The 21,454-nt window shown below is 39.9% G+C and overlaps 1 protein-coding gene across 1 annotated transcript; it reads left to right on the forward strand.

Annotated features, from left to right (window-relative positions):
• Window positions 1-428: 428 nt before the first annotated feature.
• Window positions 429-18,794, forward strand: LOC138591704 (M1-specific T cell receptor beta chain-like). Its single transcript, XM_069662375.1, has 7 exons — window positions 429-474; window positions 623-931; window positions 13,556-13,606; window positions 17,551-17,904; window positions 18,016-18,039; window positions 18,143-18,249; window positions 18,533-18,794. Exons 1-7 carry the CDS (start codon window positions 429-431, stop codon window positions 18,557-18,559), a joined length of 918 nt encoding a protein of 305 aa, XP_069518476.1. The 3' UTR covers window positions 18,560-18,794.
• Window positions 18,795-21,454: the final 2,660 nt, after the last annotated feature.

A 21,454-nucleotide genomic window follows, 5' to 3' on the forward strand; every position in this document is an offset into this window, starting at 1 on the left:
TCCATACAATCAGACTTCTTTTGGAAACCAGCGCAGTTGCCCCCTGCTGGTCATTAGAAAGGATGCAGGTTTAAGGCACTTCAGATCTGCCTTCACTTTTAAAGCACGAGGCGACGTCTAGGTCCTTTATAGAGGCTTAGGTCTAAACAAATCAGTCACTGTTTTGATTGAGAAAAAATAGATGTGAGTTCTCCTGTAGGTTCATTCTTCAGGTTAAGGCAAAGATTAGGTTAATAAACTTTTTTAGGTTAAGTTTTGCCAGTTTATCCAAGAAATAACAACCTAATGGGAGGTGACGAGAGGCAACACAGGACACAGGCACGACCCCTCCCTATTCAACATTAACTCTGATGTCATTTCCTCCCCACAGATCTCAAGTGCTGGCTCACTGTATGTTCACTCATTTCATTTGCTCTTCCAATACTAAAATGATCCTGGCCGTCACCTTGACGTTCTGTCTGCTTTGGGCTGCAGGTAAACTTATTTTATCTATGAAAATAAAAACAGCAACATGCTCTTGTTTGTTTTGTCCCACTATATTCTGGATGAAAAATCTTTTGCTGTTACTTGTAGCTCAGAAGTGAACTATTGAAGCTTTTCTGTTTTGTTTCCTGTGTTTCAGCTGCGTCTCAGTCTGTGCTGATCACTCAGTGGCCCCGCTACATCTCCAGTCATCCCAGTGGTTCGGCACAAATGCAGTGCTACCAGAATAACACGGATTATGAATATTTGTACTGGTACAGACAGCTCAGAGGAAAAGGTTTTGAGTTAATGGTGTATATAGCAGTAGGCACTCCATCTTTTGAAGAGGGATTCAACTCAGGTTACAAAGCAGAGAGATCGAAGGATCAGAAGAAGCAGTGGTCTCTGACGATACAGAGCGTTCAGGAGAAAGATGAGGCTGTTTATCTGTGTGCTGCTAGTCTACACAGTGCTGTGGCAGACCTCAGGTCTGTGACAAAAACATACAGCGGGGAGGCTCTTTATTGTTCTGACAGCTGACTCACATTAATAACAGTTGAATGAAGGAAGGAAGCAAAGCATATGGTGGAGGAGATAACACCAGAGACATTATGTTTCTGATGTTACACGGTCATTCTGTTTTATAGACCTGGGCCGTCCTTTTTTACATATTTGGGGGTCTAAATGACCAATAGGCACACTAAGGTTTTTAATTGCTTCATTGTTTCTGCCAGCAGCGGCGACACAGGTTGTAATGGCTAAAACGTAATGCCTACAAACATGCCTGATTATAGTATGTCCACTTGTTTTTGTGATTGTCTGACAACATTACAGAAAGGATCCTTACAGAGATAGAACTTTTTGTTAAAGAGTAAGATGCTTTCTGAAAACAGAAGCAGTCGTGACATTTCTCTCTTTAAAGCCACCAAACTCACTCAACATAAACATTTATTTCACCTCACAAAAAAAGACCTTGCTGGTCCCCTGCTGCCACGATCGACTTGTTTGTCTGGTCATTAGAAAGGATGCAGGTTTAAGGCACTTCAGATCTGGCTTCACTTTTAAAGCACGAGGCGACGTCTAGGTCCTTTATAGAGGCTTAGGTCTAAACAAATCAGTCACTGTTTTGATTGAGAAAAAATAGATGTGAGTTCTCCTGTAGGTTCATTCTTCAGGTTAAGGCAAAGATTAGGTTAATAAACTTTTTTAGGTTAAGTTTTGCCAGTTTATCCAAGAAATAACAACCTAATGGGAGGTGACGAGAGGCAACACAGGACACAGGCACCACCCCTCCCTATTCAACATTAACTCTGATGTCACTTCCTCCCCACAGATCTCAAGTGCTGGCTCACTGTATGTTCACTCATTTCATTTGCTCTTCCAATACTAAAATGATCCTGGGCGTCACCTTGACGTTCTGTCTGCTTTGGGCTGCAGGTAAACTTATTTTATCTATGAAAATAAAAACAGCAACATGCTCGTTTGTTTTGTCCCACTATATTCTGGATGAAAAATCTTTTGCTGTTACTTGTAGCTCAGAAGTGAACTATTGAAGCTTTTCTGTTTTGTTTCCTGTGTTTCAGCTGCGTCTCAGTCTGTGCTGATCACTCAGTGGCCCCGCTACATCTCCAGTCATCCCAGTGGTTCAGCAGAAATGCAGTGCTACCAGAATAACACGGATTACAACTATTTGTACTGGTACAGACAGCTCAGAGGAAAAGGTTTTGAGTTAATGGTGTCTATAGCAGTAGGCACTCCATCTTTTGAAGAGGGATTCAAATCAGGTTACAAAGCAGAGAGATCGAAGGATCAGAAGAAGCAGTGGTCTCTGACGATACAGAGCGTTCAGGAGAAAGATGAGGCTGTTTATCTGTGTGCTGCTAGTCTACACAGTGCTGTGGCAGACCTCAGGTCTGTGACAAAAACATACAGCGGGGAGGCTCTTTATTGTTCTGACAGCTGACTCACATTAATAACAGTTGAATGAAGGAAGGAAGCAAAGCATATGGTGGAGGAGATAACACCAGAGACATTATGTTTCTGATGTTACACGGTCATTCTGTTTTATAGACCTGGGCCGTCCTTTTTTACATATTTGGGGGTCTAAATGACCAATAGGCACACTAAGGTTTTTAATTGCTTCATTGTTTCTGCCAGCAGCGGCCACACAGGTTGTAATGGCTAAAACATAATGCCTACAAACATGCCTGATTATAGTATGTCCACTTGTTTTTGTGATTGTCTGACAACATTACAGAAAGGATCCTTACAGAGATAGAACTTTTTGTTAAAGAGTAAGATGCTTTCTGAAAACAGAAACAGTCGTGACATTTCTCTCTTTAAAGCCACCAAACTCACTCAACAAAAACATTTATTTCACCTCACAAAAAAAGACCTTGCTGGTCCCCTGCTGCCACGATCGACTTGTTTGTCTGGTCATTAGAAAGGATGCAGGTTTAAGGCACTTCAGATCTGGCTTCACTTTTAAAGCACGAGGCGACGTCTAGGTCCTTTATAGAGGCTTAGGTCTAAACAAATCGGTCACTGTTTTGATTGAGAAAAAATAGATGTGAGTTCTCCTGTAGGTTCATTCTTCAGGTTAAGGCAAAGATTAGGTTAATAAACTTTTTTAGGTTAAGTTTTGCCAGTTTATCCAAGAAATAACAACCTAATGGGAGGTGACGAGAGGCAACACAGGACACAGGCACCACCCCTCCCTATTCAACATTAACTCTGATGTCATTTCCTCCCCACAGATCTCAAGTGCTGGCTCACTGTATGTTCACTCATTTCATTTGCTCTTCCAATACTAAAATGATCCTGGGCGTCACCTCGACGTTCTGTCTGCTTTGGGCTGCAGGTAAACTTATTTTATCTATGAAAATAAAAACAGCAACATGCTCTTGTTTGTTTTGTCCCACTATATTCTGGATGAAAAATCTTTTGCTGTTACTTGTAGCTCAGAAGTGAACTACTGAAGCTTTTCTGTTTTGTTTCCTGTGTTTCAGCTGCGTCTCAGTCTGTGCTGATCACTCAGTGGCCCCGCTACATCTCCAGTCATCCCAGTGGTTCGGCAGAAATGCAGTGCTACCAGAATAACACGGATTATGAATATTTGTACTGGTACAGACAGCTCAGAGGAAAAGGTTTTGAGTTAATGGTGTCTATAGTAGTTGGCACTCCATCTTTTGAAGAGGGATTCAACTCAGGTTACAAAGCAGAGAGATCGAAGGATCAGAAGAAGCAGTGGTCTCTGATGATACAGAGCGTTCAGGAGAAAGATGAGGCTGTTTATCTGTGTGCTGCTAGTCTACACAGTGCTGTGGCAGACCTCAGGTCTGTGACAAAAACATACAGCGGGGAGGCTCTTTATTGTTCTGACAGCTGACTCACATTAATAACAGTTGAATGAAGGAAGGAAGCAAAGCATATGGTGGAGGAGATAACACCAGAGACATTATGTTTCTGATGTTACACGGTCATTCTGTTTTATAGACCTGGGCCGTCCTTTTTTACATATTTGGGGGTCTAAATGACCAATAGGCACACTAAGGTTTTTAATTGCTTCATTGTTTCTGCCAGCAGCGGCCACACAGGTTGTAATGGCTAAAACGTAATCCCTACAAACATGCCTGATTATAGTATGTCCACTTGTTTTTGTGATTGTCTGACAACATTACAGAAAGGATCCTTACAGAGATAGAACTTTTTGTTAAAGAATAAGATGCTTTCTGAAAACAGAAGCAGTCGTGACATTTCTCTCTTTAAAGCCACCAAACTCACTCAACATAAACATTTATTTCACCTCACAAAAAAAGACCTTGCTGGTCCCCTGCTGCCACGATCGACTTGTTTGTTTGTGTTGTTGTGTGACCTTGGTGTTTTCAAAGGGGCAGTTTGGATCCTACTCAATATTTGTGTACTGCAAAATGATACTAAAAATGTAACTGATCGAGGCAGCTGTAGACCAGCAACTCCCGTTTTCTGCAATGCTAAATGACTGTTTTTGTCAATGGAGTCTGGTGGCTTTAAAGAAAACGACTAGAATAAGAGATTAACTGTTGTCTTAGGAAAAAAAAAAAAAAAAAGACTCTTAAAAAGAACCCATGTTTGTGTTTCACTGACAAGCGTCCACCTACAGACGTACTGATTACTGTCCTGAATACATTCAGCCAACAGGTGGAGGCACAGCACATGCATGAAGCTTTCATCAGGAGAGAGTGGTGATGAATTAAACCACACAGACACCTCCCTCTGTACACTGAGCCTTTCATCAGAGCAAAACGTTTCTCACATCACTGCTCGACAATGTCTTCACTTATGAACACATTTGGTTTTCTCCTCATCTGGTTTTCAAGTAAGATCTCAGAATTCACCTACAGATCACATTAGATATGATTTAAATGCTCACAAATAAGATCATTTAAATGCTGTGTTGTCTCTCTGCCTTCAATGACAGTTTAACTAAAATCTGCTCTCTCCACAGGTCGGGTGAACGCGGTTACATTTGAGCAGTCTCCTCCACAGATAGTGATGGAGAATACTGAGGTCCAGATTAACTGCAGCCATGATGATAATACCCTTGCACTAATGCTCTGGTATCAACAGCAAAAGAACAGCCAGGCCATGACCCTCATCACGTACGGATATGATAACGTTAAGCCAAGCTATGAGGGTCAGTTTGAAGATCAATTCAAACTCACAAGAGAAGGACCAAATAAAGGAGCTCTGATTATAAGGAAAGCACACCCATCACACTCAGGTGTTTATTTCTGCGCTGCTAGTAACACAGTGATGTGGTTTAATGACACTCCCTCACTCAAAACCCTCTCCTGTTTCCTGTTAAGAGACACTTGCAGGTTAAAAGGCGTCGAGGATGTCTACAGCTGTGATCGCATTTCTTCTTATCCTGCTTCCATGTAATGAAATTAACTTAAAAACCAGCAACTTAAACTTTGTTTTTCATTTTTTACAGCCATTATATGAATATGAATCAATGTTTTTCTAATCTGTGTTTTTCCCAACAGATCGAGCTACAAGTGTGACGTTTGAACCGTCTCATCCAAAGATAGTAGATGAAAAGACCAGGGTAGAAATTGAATGCAGTCACGATGATACAAATCTTAAAGTGATGCTCTGGTACCAGCAAACAGAAAGCGGCCTTATGAAGTTAATTGGATACAACTACTTTAGGAGTAATCCCAACTATGAGAAGGAGTTTGAAAATCGGTTTGAGATGACACGACAAGAGGTCGGAAAAGGAGCTCTGATTATAAAGAATGTGACTCCATCAGACTCAGCTGTTTATTTCTGCGCTGCCAGTGACACAGTGATGTGGTTTAATGACACCCCCTCACTAATAACCCTCACCTCTCTTTTCTGTTATGTTCAAGTTAATGATGCAGAGAGAAAAGCTGCAGGGCTTGTCTCAATACAGTCACTGGCTAAATATACACACAGAGGGCAAACATGGTGAAATACAGACATAAAGCTTGACAAAACTACTACTACTCAAAACTACAAGTCTGATTATCAATCAATTGTCAATATATAATTTACAATCAGGGTTGGTTCAGGTACTAAGTTAATCTATATATAGAAAGGGTTTCATGTACTGTATTGTAAATATTTGTACAGTATTTAGGCCTACAGCCTGCTGAAGCTAAAAAAGGCTATTTTATACATATTGTAGTGCATCTAACAAGCTACAACCTTAATAAACTGTATGGAACATTGGGATTATTTAGTATTAAAATAAACTGCTACAGTGTTACCTTTCAGAGTAATGGATCACAATTCAACAACACAAACTACAGCTATCATATTAGTAAGGATCTAGGATATTATCTGCACTTTATCGGTATCTGCAGATTATGGCTTGAAAATGACAGGAAAATGATATATCTGCCAATGTCTATGCCGATATTTTAAAAAACAAAAACAATGCTTTAATTATGCCTAAATGCTCGATGATTCTCTAAAAAGCTTGACGTAATGTTACGACATTAACTCGCACTGCATGCACAACGCCTCTTCCATCAAGCGTGAAGAAGGGTGTAAGATGTCTGCGGTGTGGCAGTTTTTTAGTTTCCAAAATGGGCAGCGAGGTTGTGCTCAGCATCGGTCATGCAAGGAGGGGCCACATCTCATTCATTCAACACTGCAAACGTAATTGCCCATTTCAAAACTGCCAGTGGGCCACTAAAAAAATAGTAGGCATGATATGAATACCACTACACTCGATGTTCTCTGCAATTAAAAAATACTGTATGTTCCTAATATATCGATATTGAAATTGGTAAAAAGGGTTGGAAAATATCGGCATATTGGTATCAGCAAAAAGTCCAATATAGTGCATCCCTAAATATAAGCAAACAAGTCTTTAAGTTACAATCAGGGTTGGTTCAGGTACTAAGATAATCTCTATACAGATAGTGCTTTATGTACTGTACGTATTTGCACAGTATATACAGCCTGCTGAAGCTTAAAAGGGCTATTTTATACGTATCGTAGAGCATTAACTAGCTACAACCTTAATATACTGTATGGAACAATGAGATTATTTAATATTAAAATAAACTGCTAAAGTGTCACCTTTCAGAATAATGGATCACAATTCAACAACACAAACTACACCTACCACATCAGCCATCAAGTTGAATCAATTCCTCCAAAACACTTTCAAGTGAGTTTATATTTCAGCAAAACATTCACCAAAACAGCAGCATTCAAACTAAACCAAGAATATGTTCAGCCAATTCACATTCAATGACGCCAAAACATAAACCACAAGACAGAAGAGCTCATCCGTTGACGTGTCCAGCACGGTAGCATTTTGTTTGTTTTAGTTTTTTCCCTTATATATTTTATAACTTATTTGTCCCAATTCGGAATTTTGATTGTCCTTTCATTATCTATTTAACTTAAATTTGAAGATGTATAACTTGTTTACACGTTATGAGCAATGGTCTGTTCTGTTTGTTTTACAATTGTTCAATAAAATGTATAGATATAAAACAGAGCTCAACCGTTGGCATGGGGACAGGGTTGCCAGGTCCGCGGTTTTCCCGCTGAATTTGGCTACTTTTTAAGTGTTGCCTCGGGTGGCAATTTTTGTCCGCTGGTTGGGTAGACCTGTTTTGCATGCAAATTACATGAATTCTAGGCTATCTATAAATAGCAATCCTTAATTTTTGGTATTACTTTAGATTAAATAATTGATTTATACCCAAATCCTACCAAACGGACAGTTCATTCAGCACTACACACAATGGACATGGGACATGCATGCCCACATAACAAACCCACACACTCTACTTTGCCACACAGTTAGCGAACTTAAACTGCACACAGTCCGTATCCGTTCGGTGCACTGTGCTGTCACCTAACCAGCTATTATCAGCAGTGACACCTGCAGCGGAATCCGTTAACACGCCGGACAATTCAAGCTAGCAACTCCGGCTGGGGAGAAACATGACGCCTGGTAAGTGGGAAAAATACAGGAAATACACAAGGGACTGGTAATGTGAAAACGGAATCAAAGAATGAATAGGACGTGTGGCTGGAGATAATACACAAGCTTTTTGTCGGTGCTGTTTAACCGAGATCGCAGGGGGTGACAGGAGTTGTCTATGATGGATGCCAGTTTTGATAGCATCCTCCTCTCACCCACCCCTATGACCATCTAAATTTAATTAATCTGTGTATTTTATTTATTTGGCAATGATAGCAATGCTGTTAGACTTTAAAAGCAGTGTATATGGTTTGACAGTGGTACATTTTGAGCTCTAGTGTTGGGCTGGTTTTTGGGCTGGTTTTATTGGCCGTTGGGCTGGTTGTCACACAGAGCTGGCAATCCTGCATAGGGCCCCACCGCCGTTAGCTTAGCCAAATGTTAGCTTAGCAAAGCACAAAAACACCTAGCTCAGGAAGCCTGTCAGAAAACCATTATGTAATTAAATAGAACAGAAAACACCTGATAAATGTGTGAATAATAAAAGTACAACGTCGGAAACTATCTGTGCAACGTCAAGCAAAACTTGTCAAAGCATTTGTCAAATAAAAATGTCAGAAAAACTCCAAAAAACACCAAGTCATGCTACATATGTTAGCACAAGAAATAGTAGCTTACCTTGTTAAACTTGTGGGCATTTTAGAGAGGAGTTAAGTCTTCAGTAAGAGTCCACATCTGATACAGAGGATCTGGAAACTCCAGTTCGAGTTTCCAACCGTTGGAGAACCGTTGATGTGACAAACAGCCGACCGTTGGAGTCCGCAGCAGACAAGCGCGCGCGGTAAACCGGTCTTCTCCCACACTACAACTTGAGGCGACATCACTGAACTGTTGGTTTCTAAAATATAGAGAAATGTGTGTAAGGCCATGTTTATAGAAGTTGAACACACCTAATTATTCCTTAAGCTGCCCTGCCTTGGACGTTAAAATCTCAGCAGATCAGAAACGTTACAGAGTGGGCGGAGCTTTGTCAATTTAAAGGAACCGCCTCAATAAGTGGCGACCAATCACGTTTCACAAACGCTCATCACTCAACAGGTGTTAGTCAGCTTTCACTCCCTATTACTATTACTGAAAATACTTTTTCCATCTGTCGATCGACAAATGGATTCACTGTTTAAGCAGCTTCGGTTTAATAAACATGATTTTTCTATAAATAATGCGAATAATACCAAAAAACATTTTACGTTTGCTGTTTAATTTGGTCTTTCATCTCCTCCAAAGTCTCATTTCACAATCAGCCAATAGGATTTACAGTCCGTCTTGCATCACAATTACTTCGTCATGTGACCTCATGGTTTGTTAGTGCTGAACAGTTTGATTGATTTGCTTCATTCAGCTGGAAGGAGCTCATGGATAACATGTTTATTATCATCATTTATCTGTCTCTGCTTTCACACTCAGGTTGGTTTTATGTATTAACTCTAAATGGGTTCCCTGAATGGTCCAGTTCCCATCACATTTACTGTTAAATGAAATATTTGTGAATTGTAAATTCAGAGGAGACAATAAAAAACTCATCCTCTCTGTCCTGCAGGTCTCACTGTTGTCGTTCTTCAGCCAGAGGGTCAAACTTCACACCCAGGAGACACGGTAGATCTTGAATGCAGCATGGGTTCAGGGTTCAGCATGAGCAGCTACACCATGCTCTGGTACTGACAAAACCAGCACGGAGCTGCTGTGGAGTTCCTCACCAAAGAGTACGACCAAACTGTGGGGCGATTCAAGACGTCTATCGATACATCCAAGAACAACTTCACTCTTCAGATAAGCGAGCTGATCCTGAATGACAGCAGCACCTACTACTGCGCTGCCAGTCACAGTGATGCACACAGAGCAGACAGTCACACAAATAACAACAGATGGAGCACAGGCAGGAAGGAGCTGTGGCTCGTTTGGTTAACTGGCAGCAGTGGAACAATAAAGACACCTTTTAGAACAGTTCCACTTCAGGACTTTTGAAATCTGTTAATAAACATTACAGTTAATGGTCTTTGTCTAGATTGATCAAGCTGTTACACCAGAATCAAACAGGCCACCAAAGCAACTATTAACAGAATGTTATCTAAATTATTTAAATGGGAACAAATGAATAAAATACATGAACAACATACGAAGTAACAAGAGTGCATGAAATGCAAGTCACGGTCTAATTATAGCTAGTTTTATATGTTATATAACTATGCATATGAATGTGTGTGGATGCACACACACTTTTTTTATGCTGTTATGGAGTTGATTGCTGCCAAACATAATTTAATTGTGCATTTCATTTGCAATGAGAATAATTTGTATATCTATATCTATCTACTAAGTTCTTAAGCTAGTCATGTAGTCAGAGCCATATGTGTTGTTAAATATGTATATATATAAATACATATAAATATGACGTTATAAAAGCAATACGACACTCGAGGGCGTGCTGTTGTACTGAATATCAGCACACCTTTTGCCGAGGATAATCACAGCCGTGCTGATATTCAGTACAGCAGCACTCCCTCTCAAGTAATAAATCTTAAATATTGTGCTCTAGAGGTTTAAAGACTCTTGAAAGTTATTAATTATAAATTGTGATCTGATTGTTTTAAAACGTTTTGATAAGGGCATCGCATACTGATATTCATATTTGAACCCTGATGGAGATACATTGTATTTTCAGTGTACATTATAATAAAATAAAATACTGAAGATGTATTAGTTTATATGCTTTTTTGTTTATTTTATTGTCACAGTTTAGGAAGGCTGTGTTAAGTTGCATTAAATGGCCATTTCTGAACTGTGAAACAACAGCGAGGGAATGCATCTAGTAACAGTTACCTCTGCTGAAGATGTGAGGCTCATGAAAGCTCCTTTTTACAATCACAATAAAATAAGTAAACACAAACTTGTGAAGCAGCACAATAAAGTCCTCTGATGAAAAGGAACAAGACGTGCTGCCTCTGCACAGTTCAGCGCTGTTCCTACAAAACCACAAGGCTGCTTGTTCAGATAAGACAGCAGGTGTTAACGGGTTAGTTTAATACTCCAATATAACATTACTGTCCTTTATTGCAGCGTCTCATCTGTGACTAACTTACCTGTATTTTTAAATTCTGTTTGCAGTCTGAGAGTATGAAGTTATCATGTTTAAGAGGTTAACATACACTGACCTCTACAGGGATCATGTGGGATTACAAAACAAGGTGTGGGGTTCAAAGAAAGGTCAGTGCAGAGCACGTCCAGTCAAATCACCTCAGTGTTTAAATGAGCTGAAGGATGCAGCAACTTGCATTAAGTATCATAAATGGGAATATATCACCACAGCCACTTTTATAGTTTAATAATACTAATCAATAAAATACAGATGAAACAATATGTTGTTCAAATCTTAAAAAATGTATGGACAGAACGGACCAACGCCACGTGCATAAACATTTAAGCTGAATGTGCAACGCTTGACTTAGATCAGGTCCTGTTTGATGAAGAAACCATTGAACACTTTCATAGAGACTCATTCAGAAAGGTGCTGATGGAAGACACAAAAAACTGAATCTTATTCTGAAATGTCAAACGCAGATTTTTATTTCTATCAGTTTTTATGTTCTGATTTTGTACTTATAACATTTGATAAAACTCCCCTTTAAAATATGGAAAATTAAATCTGGTGATGCAATAATTTCTTTGGTATTAAAATATGTTCCATCACCCACCATGACTTCATAATGGATGAAACGCATCCTCAACTAGCTAGCACGAGGCTAACACTGGATGAATGATCTAAAAATGATTGTTGTCATACTTTGTTGTGTTTCTGCGTTGGTCTTTTTCAAGTCTGTTTGATTTTGTTTGTGTTTATATGTTTATGATCATGTTGTTTGTGTGCTTTCCTATGTTTATGTGCTTAGTATGTTTTCTTTTAACTTTTTTATAGTTGAGAAAATCAGCCTGTGTTGGTAAATCTGCAAATTGACATGATTTCTTATGTTTATAATGTGCATTGCTCCTCCTTTCAAACATAAACATAAACATATTAACATAAAACTAACAGAACTTGTTATGCCACTAACTGTATCATTATAAATGTATTATCATATTTATATTATATCTTGTGCAGCAGAACAACAACTTACACGACCAGTAGCCACTGAACAACAACGACTTTGCCTCTTAAATGTGTACATTTCCAAAAGCGTGGACCATCATGAGAAGAAAGGACATAATAACATCTATATTCTGGAAAAACAGGAAAGATTTATCTTCAGAAATCCAACATTGTGGATTTGAGAGATATTTCAGGGTCAGGTCATAACTATCTGTTGGTTCAAGCGACAGTTTTCACATTTTGAGATATGAAGTAGTGAATGTTTCTCTTTATATACGACTCATCTTCACTGCTGACTGGATGAAGAGGTGTGACCAGCAGAGGTGTCACTCCCTCTGACAAACAAAGAGCAGTTTCCTCTTGTTCTTTTCTTAGCTGTCACAGAAATAGCAGCAGTCAGGTCGCAGCACAGAGCTGCACAGCTGCTCTCCGGCTCAGAGAGATGGAGGCTGAGATATGGAGGAGCGGGGTGGGGGAGGCAGAGCGCAGAGACACAAACGCGCATTAGGTTTTTGTGTGATGCTTTTTCACCGTGGGGACAGGGGGCCACGGTGATACAATCCCATAGAGCCGCCGTACAAAAACCTCCTACCATTAACACACAGTGTGCAGACGGCTACATGCTGTCAGGAGGGCAGAAAAAGCTGAAATATGAAGCTGTGCAGGACGACAGGAGGCCTCAGCATTCAACAGTTTATTTATGAGCAGAAAATCTGCAGGAAAAATCTTTTTAAAAAGACTTTTAAATCACAAGTTCAGTGTTCGGAAGCTTCTTGTCTCATCTCGACAAAGCGAACACATTTAAACCTCATGAAGCTGCTGCTGCGTGTTTAAACCTTCTTCATCCTCTGGATCATCACTCTGAGGCTCATCGTGCTGATTGTGGAAAGTTTTGAGACTTTTTGGTAGAGGAGACTTTCAGTGTGACACTGGAGCTGAAGCTTACTTTGGAAAGGGAACAAAACTCACAGTTCTGGGTAAGTTTCAGCTTTTGTGACTTTAGTTCATTTCAACTCACCTGCAACAACGAAAACATGAGTGTGAATGTGAAAGAAAAAACAGCTGCTGTGAAAAATGTGAAATATTGAGCTGAACAGAGACACTGTGAGCAATACTGAGCCTGCTTACTTTGGCCAAGGAACCAGACTGACGGTTTTAGGTAAATATTCCGTTTTTTACTGTATTTAGACAGATTCAACTTTGCTTTGGAGTCTGAAGAGAGACAGAAATACTTGGAAACACGTACTAAGTGAAATCTGGTGGAGAAAGACACCAGAGTTTGACGCTCAGTGTTTCTGCACTGTGACAATGCTGAAGCATACTTTGGCCAAGGAACCAAACTGACTGTTTTAGGTAAATACTTCAGTTTTTTACTGTATTTCACAGATGTCGCAAAGATTCAAACTTGAAGTATCATAAAACTGTGAGTAAAACCTTCTCAGAGTTAACTGTGGAAGAGAAACAAACAAGAGTTTGATGCTCAGTGTTTCTGCACTGTGACAACGCCAACGAAGCGTACTTTGGTAAAGGAACCAAACTGACTGTTTTAGGTGAGTCCATAATGTTTAAAACAGGACAAATGTAAGAAGATTTGTAGAATGAAAATGTTCTCGGCTCCTTAAAGTTTGAGTTCAGCTCAGAGCTTTTTGACAGTAAGCTTCAGCGCTGTGCCAATTACGAAGCTTACTTCGGCCCAGGAACTAAACTGACTGTTCTCGGTGAGTAAAACGTTCACATTTAATCAGATTGATTCTCCTCATGAAACAAAGTAAATGGAGTAAAAGGAGACCTGTCTCTTTAATTATAATATCAGTAATAAGAGAGTAATAAGGCGAATAATAGTGACATTTAAAAGCAACTGAATGTCAGGTATAAAAGCAGCATGTTGTTTTGAGCACTGATCAAACACACTGTGACTTATGGAAATGAAGCTCACTTTGGAGGAGGAACAAGGTTAACTGTTTTAGGTAAGAAACAAATCATGTATATAGAGTCTACGATAAAGTCTGCAGTAAGAAGGACAAGTTTGGGCCTTCTGCTCGCAGCTTTTTGTTCTCAAGCTTGAACACTGTGTCAGAACGAAGCTTATTTCGGCCAGGGAACTAAACTGACTGTTCTCGGTGAGTAAAACCTTTAAATCTAATCAGATCAGTTCGTCTCAGAAAAAGACACCAAATCAGTTAAAGCAGGTCTATTGTCTGGAATAAAAGTGAACAACTCTTAAAGACGGACAAACAAATGTAAAGAGGACAGCATCTTGTTTTGAGCACTGATCAAACACACTGTGACTTCTGGAAATGAAGCTCACTTTGGTGGAGGAACAAGGTTAACTGTTTTAGGTAAGAAACATTTAAAGTCTGCAGAACAAGTCATTTAACAAACGTGATGTTCATCTAACAAACGTGATGTTCATCTAACAAACGTGATGTTCATCTAACAAACGTGATGTTCATCTAACAAACTTAGTGAGCGCGAGTTCTTTAAAGTTCCCGTTTCACTCAGAGCTTTTTGACAGTAAGCTTCAGCGCTGTGTCAATAACGAAGCCTACTTCGGTCGGGGAACTAAACTGACTGTTCTCGGTGAGTAAAAAGACTCAATTAATCTCCTGTTAGAGAAGTTTGGATGGAAAGAAAGACCATTTTAAAACAACAACTAAAGGTAACCAAATGTAAAGAAGCAGAGTAGAGGCAGCATGTTGGGCTGTTTTGAGCACTGATGAAGTTCACTGTGACTCTGGTGCTTCAGAGGCTCACTTTGGTGGAGGAACAAAGTTAACAGTTTTAGGTAAGAAACAAATCATGTGTAAAACTTCTGAGATAAAGTCTGCAGTTTGGGGGGTTCTTTGACAAACTCATCGTACTCGTCTGCTCAGAGCTTTTTGTTCTTAAGCTGCAACACTGTGTCAGTACGAAGCTTATTTCGGCCAGGGAACTAAACTGACTGTTCTCGGTGAGTAAAACTTCAAACTCTCTGCTCATGAATCCGCCTGTGTGAGAATTAAATGTGTAAGATCCTAACAGAGAGAAACAGTAATGTGGTGCATACAAACTGCAATAAGTAAATAAGATAGAGCCTGTAAAACACAGGCCACTGTGCAGAAGCTGTTGGTTGAGTTAGAGTTACGTGTGACATATTTAGAAACTAAAGAAGCAAATGTACGGCAGCGTCTGGGCTGTTTTGAGCTCTGAGCAAATTCACTGTGACTGGTGGTTATGAAGCTCACTTTGGAGGAGGAACAAGGTTAACTGTTTTAGGTAAGAAAACCTTTTGATTTCATTAAAGTTTGGAGTCTAAATAATCATGAAATAGTCAAATGAAAGGCAGACTGATGTTCAAAATGTCAGCAGGAAGAGTTTTTGTTACAGTCGAGAGTCTCTGTGCTCCTACACCGAGGCTATCTTTGGAGCTGGAACTAAACTCACCGTTTTAGGTAAGAAAATTATTCTAGCTGAGCCTCATTCTCCTCTTAGTTCTTTTATAAGAGTACGTGCAATCATAGAATCTATTAATCAGGCATTTTATTTGATCGTCATAATAAAAATGTGCTACATTTAAAGTGTGAAAGACGTTCATAGAGAAAAGAAGTTTGAGCTTGTTAAATCAGCCTCGTCTGACTTCTCCAGTAAAAGTTGAGCAGCAATAAAACATTTGGCTCGACGCCCAGATTGTGACTCTCACAGCCGGTTCTTATCAGCTCTGTGAAACACTGTGAGTAACCAGAGAGAGGCTTACTTTGGAGCTGGAACTAAACTCACCGTTTTAGGTAAGACCATCACAAAGACTAAAACAGTGTGTGACAGGATCTAACAGCAAACCAGTGTGTAAGTGTGCCAGGACAGAGCCGAGGGTTTGCTTTAATCTCACGCTCTTAAATGGACCTGAAATCAGAAGTTTAGTGACGGAGACAGTCAGCAGCTCTCTGAGCGGCAGCTTTTTCTGCTGCCTCGTATCAGTGTGAACAACTTGGAGCCTGCTTACTTTGGAAAAGGCACCAAGCTGACCGTTTTAGGTAAGACACGTCAAATTTACTCAAACCAACAGTTCAAGAGTTAAGAGTTATATCAAGTTAGGGTTCTGTTTTTTATTTTCTGCCCTGAAAATGAACCTAAATCAGCTGTTTGACATCATCAGAAGAGATGTAATTGTGTAAAAGTGTGTGTGTGTGCACACTAAACGTTTAATTCAGAACTAAAAATAAGAGCTCAACACAGTGAGCAGCTTTTTCTGCAGCCTCGTATCAGTGTGAACAACAACAATCCTGCTTACTTTGGAAAAGGCACCAAGCTGACCGTTTTAGGTAAGACACGTCAACTTTACTCAATATAAAGCAACAAAATGCATCAAAAGTTAAAGAGATATATAAAGTCAGAGTTTTGTTTTTAACTTCAGCTCTTAAATAGAACCTAAATCAGCTGTTTGAAATCGATCAGAAGAGATGTCACTGTGTAAAAGTGCTTCTTCAGGACGTTTGAGTGCACATGTAAATGTTTTTTCTAAGTATAAGAGCACAACACAGTGTGCAGCTTCACTGTTTAAAACGGTGAGCAGCTTTTTCTGCAGCCTCGTATCAGTGTGAACACCAACGATCCTGCTTACTTTGGAAAAGGCACCAAGCTGACAGTTTTAGGTAAGAGAATGATAAAAATCACAGCCATAAGTGTTCATTTTTTACCTTAATCTGCTAAATTAAGGTTGCGTTCATAAGTTTAATGTTTTGCTCAGAGATGGTCGTGCTGATTTGTTGTTTAAACTTACAAAGAAAATGTCAAATCTACATACTAGGATAAATCTCACCAGGCTGTGTTACACTCTAATGAAGTTGAAAACTACGCCAAAGAGTGCAAAGGTACCCATTTTAACATTAACACACCTGGTCTTCCTTTAGTGAAATCCGATGATGTTTTCTGAAGGATCAGAGGTTACTGGGTGTTACTGAATGCAGTCATTCACTTTGTTATTTTGGCCATGAAAACATTGAGATGAATCTATCAGCAGGGTCATTCTGCTGAAGCTGTGAAATCTGGCATCAGCACTAAAAGTATTCTCATTATCTGACTAGTGAAACAGAATTTCTTTACCTGCTTTATTTAAGAAGTAAAGTAAAAAAAGACAGTAAATGAGACATGACTGTGTTTTTACTGTGTGTGTGTTTAGTTAGTGAAAAGCTCCAAACAAAAACGTGCTGCTTCTGATCAGTCGCTGTGGTGAGTTTTTTACACGCGAGTTAGCGGTGTGCTCGAGCAGCTTCCCTCCTCATTTTGGAGATGGAACCAGGCTGACAGTTCTGGGTAAGATCGACCTGATAACTTGACGTGATTTAGATTAAAGTGGGAGCTACATTCTGCAGACTCAACCTGTAATGATCATGTTTAATTTGCAATTGATGTTGCGTATGAAAAAGCCGTGCGCGGCCTGATGTTCATGTGTAGTTTCTGGTTTTGAGATGTAAGATTTAGGTTTTAATTCAGTGGTTTCTGTCCTGTGTCTCTGCAGAAAAAGATCGTGATCCCGTTATACCAACAGTCAGAGTTCTCCCACCTTCACCAAAGGAGTGTGGACAAGAGGCAGAGCAGAACAAGAAGAAGAAGACCATTGTTTGTGTGGCCTCTGGATTCTACCCGGATCATGTCAGCGTGTTCTGGTCCATCAACGGGGAGAACAAAACCTCAGGTGTGGCCACAGACAGCGCTGCCGTGCCGGAAGGCAAGTCTTACAGCATCAGCAGCAGGCTGAGGGTCTCTGCTAAAGACTGGAACGAACCCGAGAATAAGTTCACCTGCACCGTCAACTTCTACAACGGGACAAATTATTTGCCTGTATCAGAGTCAATCAGAGGTGTAGAAGGAGGTAAGTTCAGAATACCTTCAGGAATAATCTCATCTGAAGCTTTGTCCTGTTAGAAAATCATCATCGTGTTTCCTCGTCTAATTCTTGTCTTTATTCTCCTGACTGCTGGAGGAGAAGGAAAGGTCGTGTCAAGAGGTAAATGTTCATGATTATCACAGAACAGATATCACTGTCAGACATGTTCAGATGTTTCCTCTTTGAATCCTGTCGCTGATTTGAACGTCTGAACTTTGTGCAGAGACATTCCTGAGGGTCACTGTGAGCGCCAAACTCTCCTACACTGTTTTCATCGTGAAGAGCTGCTTCTACGGAGCCTTTGTGACGCTGCTGGTGTGGAAGCTTCAGGTTCGTTATCGTCATCTCCATCTTTAATACAAAAAAACATACAAGGGGAGGCTGGGGTAAAAAGTGACACTGAAAGACAATATAGTAGAAGGTGTTCCTGATACTGTTCTTTTAAAGCAACATATTTCATCACTTGTTTTGTTGCTTGATGACGTGTCGCTTTCTGCTTTTATAGTTTTTATTATTTGTTGCTTGTGTTCTGAAGCACTAAGAAATGGTTCTGTACACTTTAATTTGTCAGGGAAAGAGTCAAAAGAGACACTGTGTCCTCTGTTTGTTGCAGGCTTCAGCTGGAAAGCAGACGAACTGAGAGCTGATCGGATTCAACCATCACGCGTCTGTAAATAAAATGTGTCGTGGTTACATTTCCACATCTTTGTTTGTGACAGGAACAGGAGGAACAGTTCGAAGCATGTTCTTATGACTATATTAAAGACAAAAGCAGCATGAATGATAAATATTAACTCCGTGTGTTTGTGCTTGTTACTGATTTGATGCTTCATTTTATGCTCAATAAAAGAATGTGTTAACTTCCTGACACTGGCTACCTGTTGCTCAGAGAATTCATTTCAAAGTTTCTCTGCGTGTGTTTAAGGCTCTCTGTGGCTCAGCGCCCAAATACATCTCAGATACGCTCGTGACATATGAACCATCCAGGACCCTGAGGACATCTGAGGCCGTCCCACGGGTTAGAACAAAACACGGTGAAGTTTTATCATGCCGCACAGACCTGGAATAATCTCCCAAGTCAAGTCAACGTGCTTATCCTGCACGATGTTAGACGAGCAACGACTCTGACCGCCCGCCTTAAAGTCAAGGCCAAAAATATTCTGTTTTACACCGCCTGCTCTGTAATGCATTACTTTAATTGACAATTAATTACTTTTTAATTGATCTTACACTTTAATCTATTTCCTATTTGACCTATTTTAAAATAAAAGGGAAGATCGAACATTGCAGCAGTCGGAGTCCGGGACTCCAGGGTCTGAGACCCAAGAGGAAAGAATTCTGGGAATTCTACTAAAACTAAGGAACATTATGACTGATGAGTTAGGATCAAAGAGATTTCAGGGTCTGGACCCTTTAAGGGGAAAGTTCAGGGAACTGATAAGAGGCAAAGTTTAACTGATGAGTTCACCGTATATGCTCAGGCTTAAGCCTGCTTTCTTTTGAAGCATCACTCGTCAGTTATAGTTTTCCTTAGTTTGTAGAATTCCCAGAATTCTCTGGGGTCCCAGACTCCTTTATATATCAACACTTACACCACTGTAAGTATGACCCAGTAACAGGGTTCCAGGCTCGTACAACAGCTGCATTATTTTGATCTGACCTGATCTTGTATTTTAATATATTTTGTCTTATTTTTGCTTGATGTCAGATTTCATTTAAAGCTGTTTTTAACTTTGAATTGCTTTATGTATGAACAGTGCTCTATAAATGAACTCTCCTGCCTGTAGACTCTCACTGACTGACTTTGATAATGTGTTGGAAATAAAATAAAGTTTACTTATTGAGTTAAACTATAAGTTCATGTATTAGCTTCATTTCAGACTGAAATTTAAACAAGGATTAAGTTGATCCTTTGCTGTTATTTGCAACAAAGTGTGTTGATTTAAGCAGTTAAGATAGCATCGTCACACCTCGTCCCACTCTCAGAGTCACTTTTTCCACAGACAGTTTGAGGTATTTTTAGCTGCTGCCTTATCTGACTCTTTTCTGAGAAATCACTTATTTGTCACCTACACGAGTGGGAAACATGTCGGCTCAGGGAAACTTTAGAAGCAGCTTCATTTAATATGTTCCATGAAAACAAACAGAGAGGTGACTGAAGTTTCTCACTGAATTAAATCGACAAATTGAATTTAAAAGTTGTTGTAAGACTCGTTTGAACACGTTTCAGTTGCTTAATCTCGGTGATGTTCAGTTTTAACGCTTTGCACTTTGATGAAAGAAGAAGCTCAAAATGGTTTATAAGAATAGAGCAGTTCTTCCTTTAGTTCAAACAGTCAGTAAAGTAACTGTGTGAGTGGAGCACACAGCAGCAGGAAGTGAGCGTTGTCCGTGTGCACAGCAGGAGGTCAGAGCTGCTGCTGGTGAGGGAGACGGAGCGAGGCCTGAAACCTGCAGAGGAGCAGAGAGCGACAGAGAGGAGAGGATGTGGTCACAGAGCAGCCTGCACATCGCTCGCTGTGTGCTGCAAATGTACCACAACCACCTGCAGCTGTGCACCCAACCCCCCCCCCACCACCACCATCAAACATCTTCCATTTCTGTGTCAACTGAAGCTGCAGAGTGAACATAAAGTGAGTTATATCTCTAGCAACAGCTGCTTTCTGCAAGTTGGTGCAGAAAATAAGAGATGTAAATGTAACTTATCCGCAGCCAGACATAAAACAACTTTGTTGTGATGACATTTAATAATAAACAAATAATCATATTGATAAAATATGATCTCCTCTATAAGTCGTGTTCCTGTGAATACAAAATGTGAGCAAACCCGGCCCTTTTCCTAATCGCCTCTGTCTAAAATTAGATCCTTTAATCAGTTAAGAAACTCTGAGGAAAGAAAGATTCCACTTTCTACATTTGGTGTCTTGGAAAAACAAGTTTGTGCTCGCTCGTGTCACATAAACAGGAAACCCTGTGAGTGAAACCGCAACTGAAAACCTGCTGGTGTCTGACATCTGTGAGCTGCATATTTATATCTCCTCCTGCACACACTGCTCGTTAGAAGCTTTCCATCTGTTTAAGACGAGAATACAACTTCAGAGTCTGTCTGGATTATTTTTGAAAAATCCCCAGAATAATTGAAGTGTACCACCCAAAGAGGTCGTCAGAATTAGGATTTGGGTTTAATCATACAGGCAATTTGTCTTAATGTTTTGGTGGAAAGAAATACATAAAGAAACACCAGCACACCCACTGCTTAGACACTCAAAGCTCCTGTGAGGAACTGTCGGTTTGTGTCATATTTAGCGCCCCCTGTGGACAAAGCTGTACCTCTTATCTCTTTGCTGATTTTGTCCTGTTCATGCTTAAGTGGTGTTTTTAACAAAAAATCCAATTTTACTGTCATATGCATCACTCAGTTTCAGTTTTAGCATTAAAAAATAACTATGTAGAAATAATCAGTCTTGTTGCTGATGGTCTGGTTTGCTTTTGTAGCTCATATAAAGACATCAGAATTCATTTCAGTCTGTTTCAT

The sequence above is a fragment of the Semicossyphus pulcher genome, unplaced genomic scaffold (genome assembly GCF_022749685.1).
Source record: "Semicossyphus pulcher isolate SPU_LCO1_2020_fin unplaced genomic scaffold, fSemPul1.0.p SCAF_14, whole genome shotgun sequence".
Lineage (NCBI taxonomy): Eukaryota > Metazoa > Chordata > Actinopteri > Labriformes > Labridae > Semicossyphus > Semicossyphus pulcher.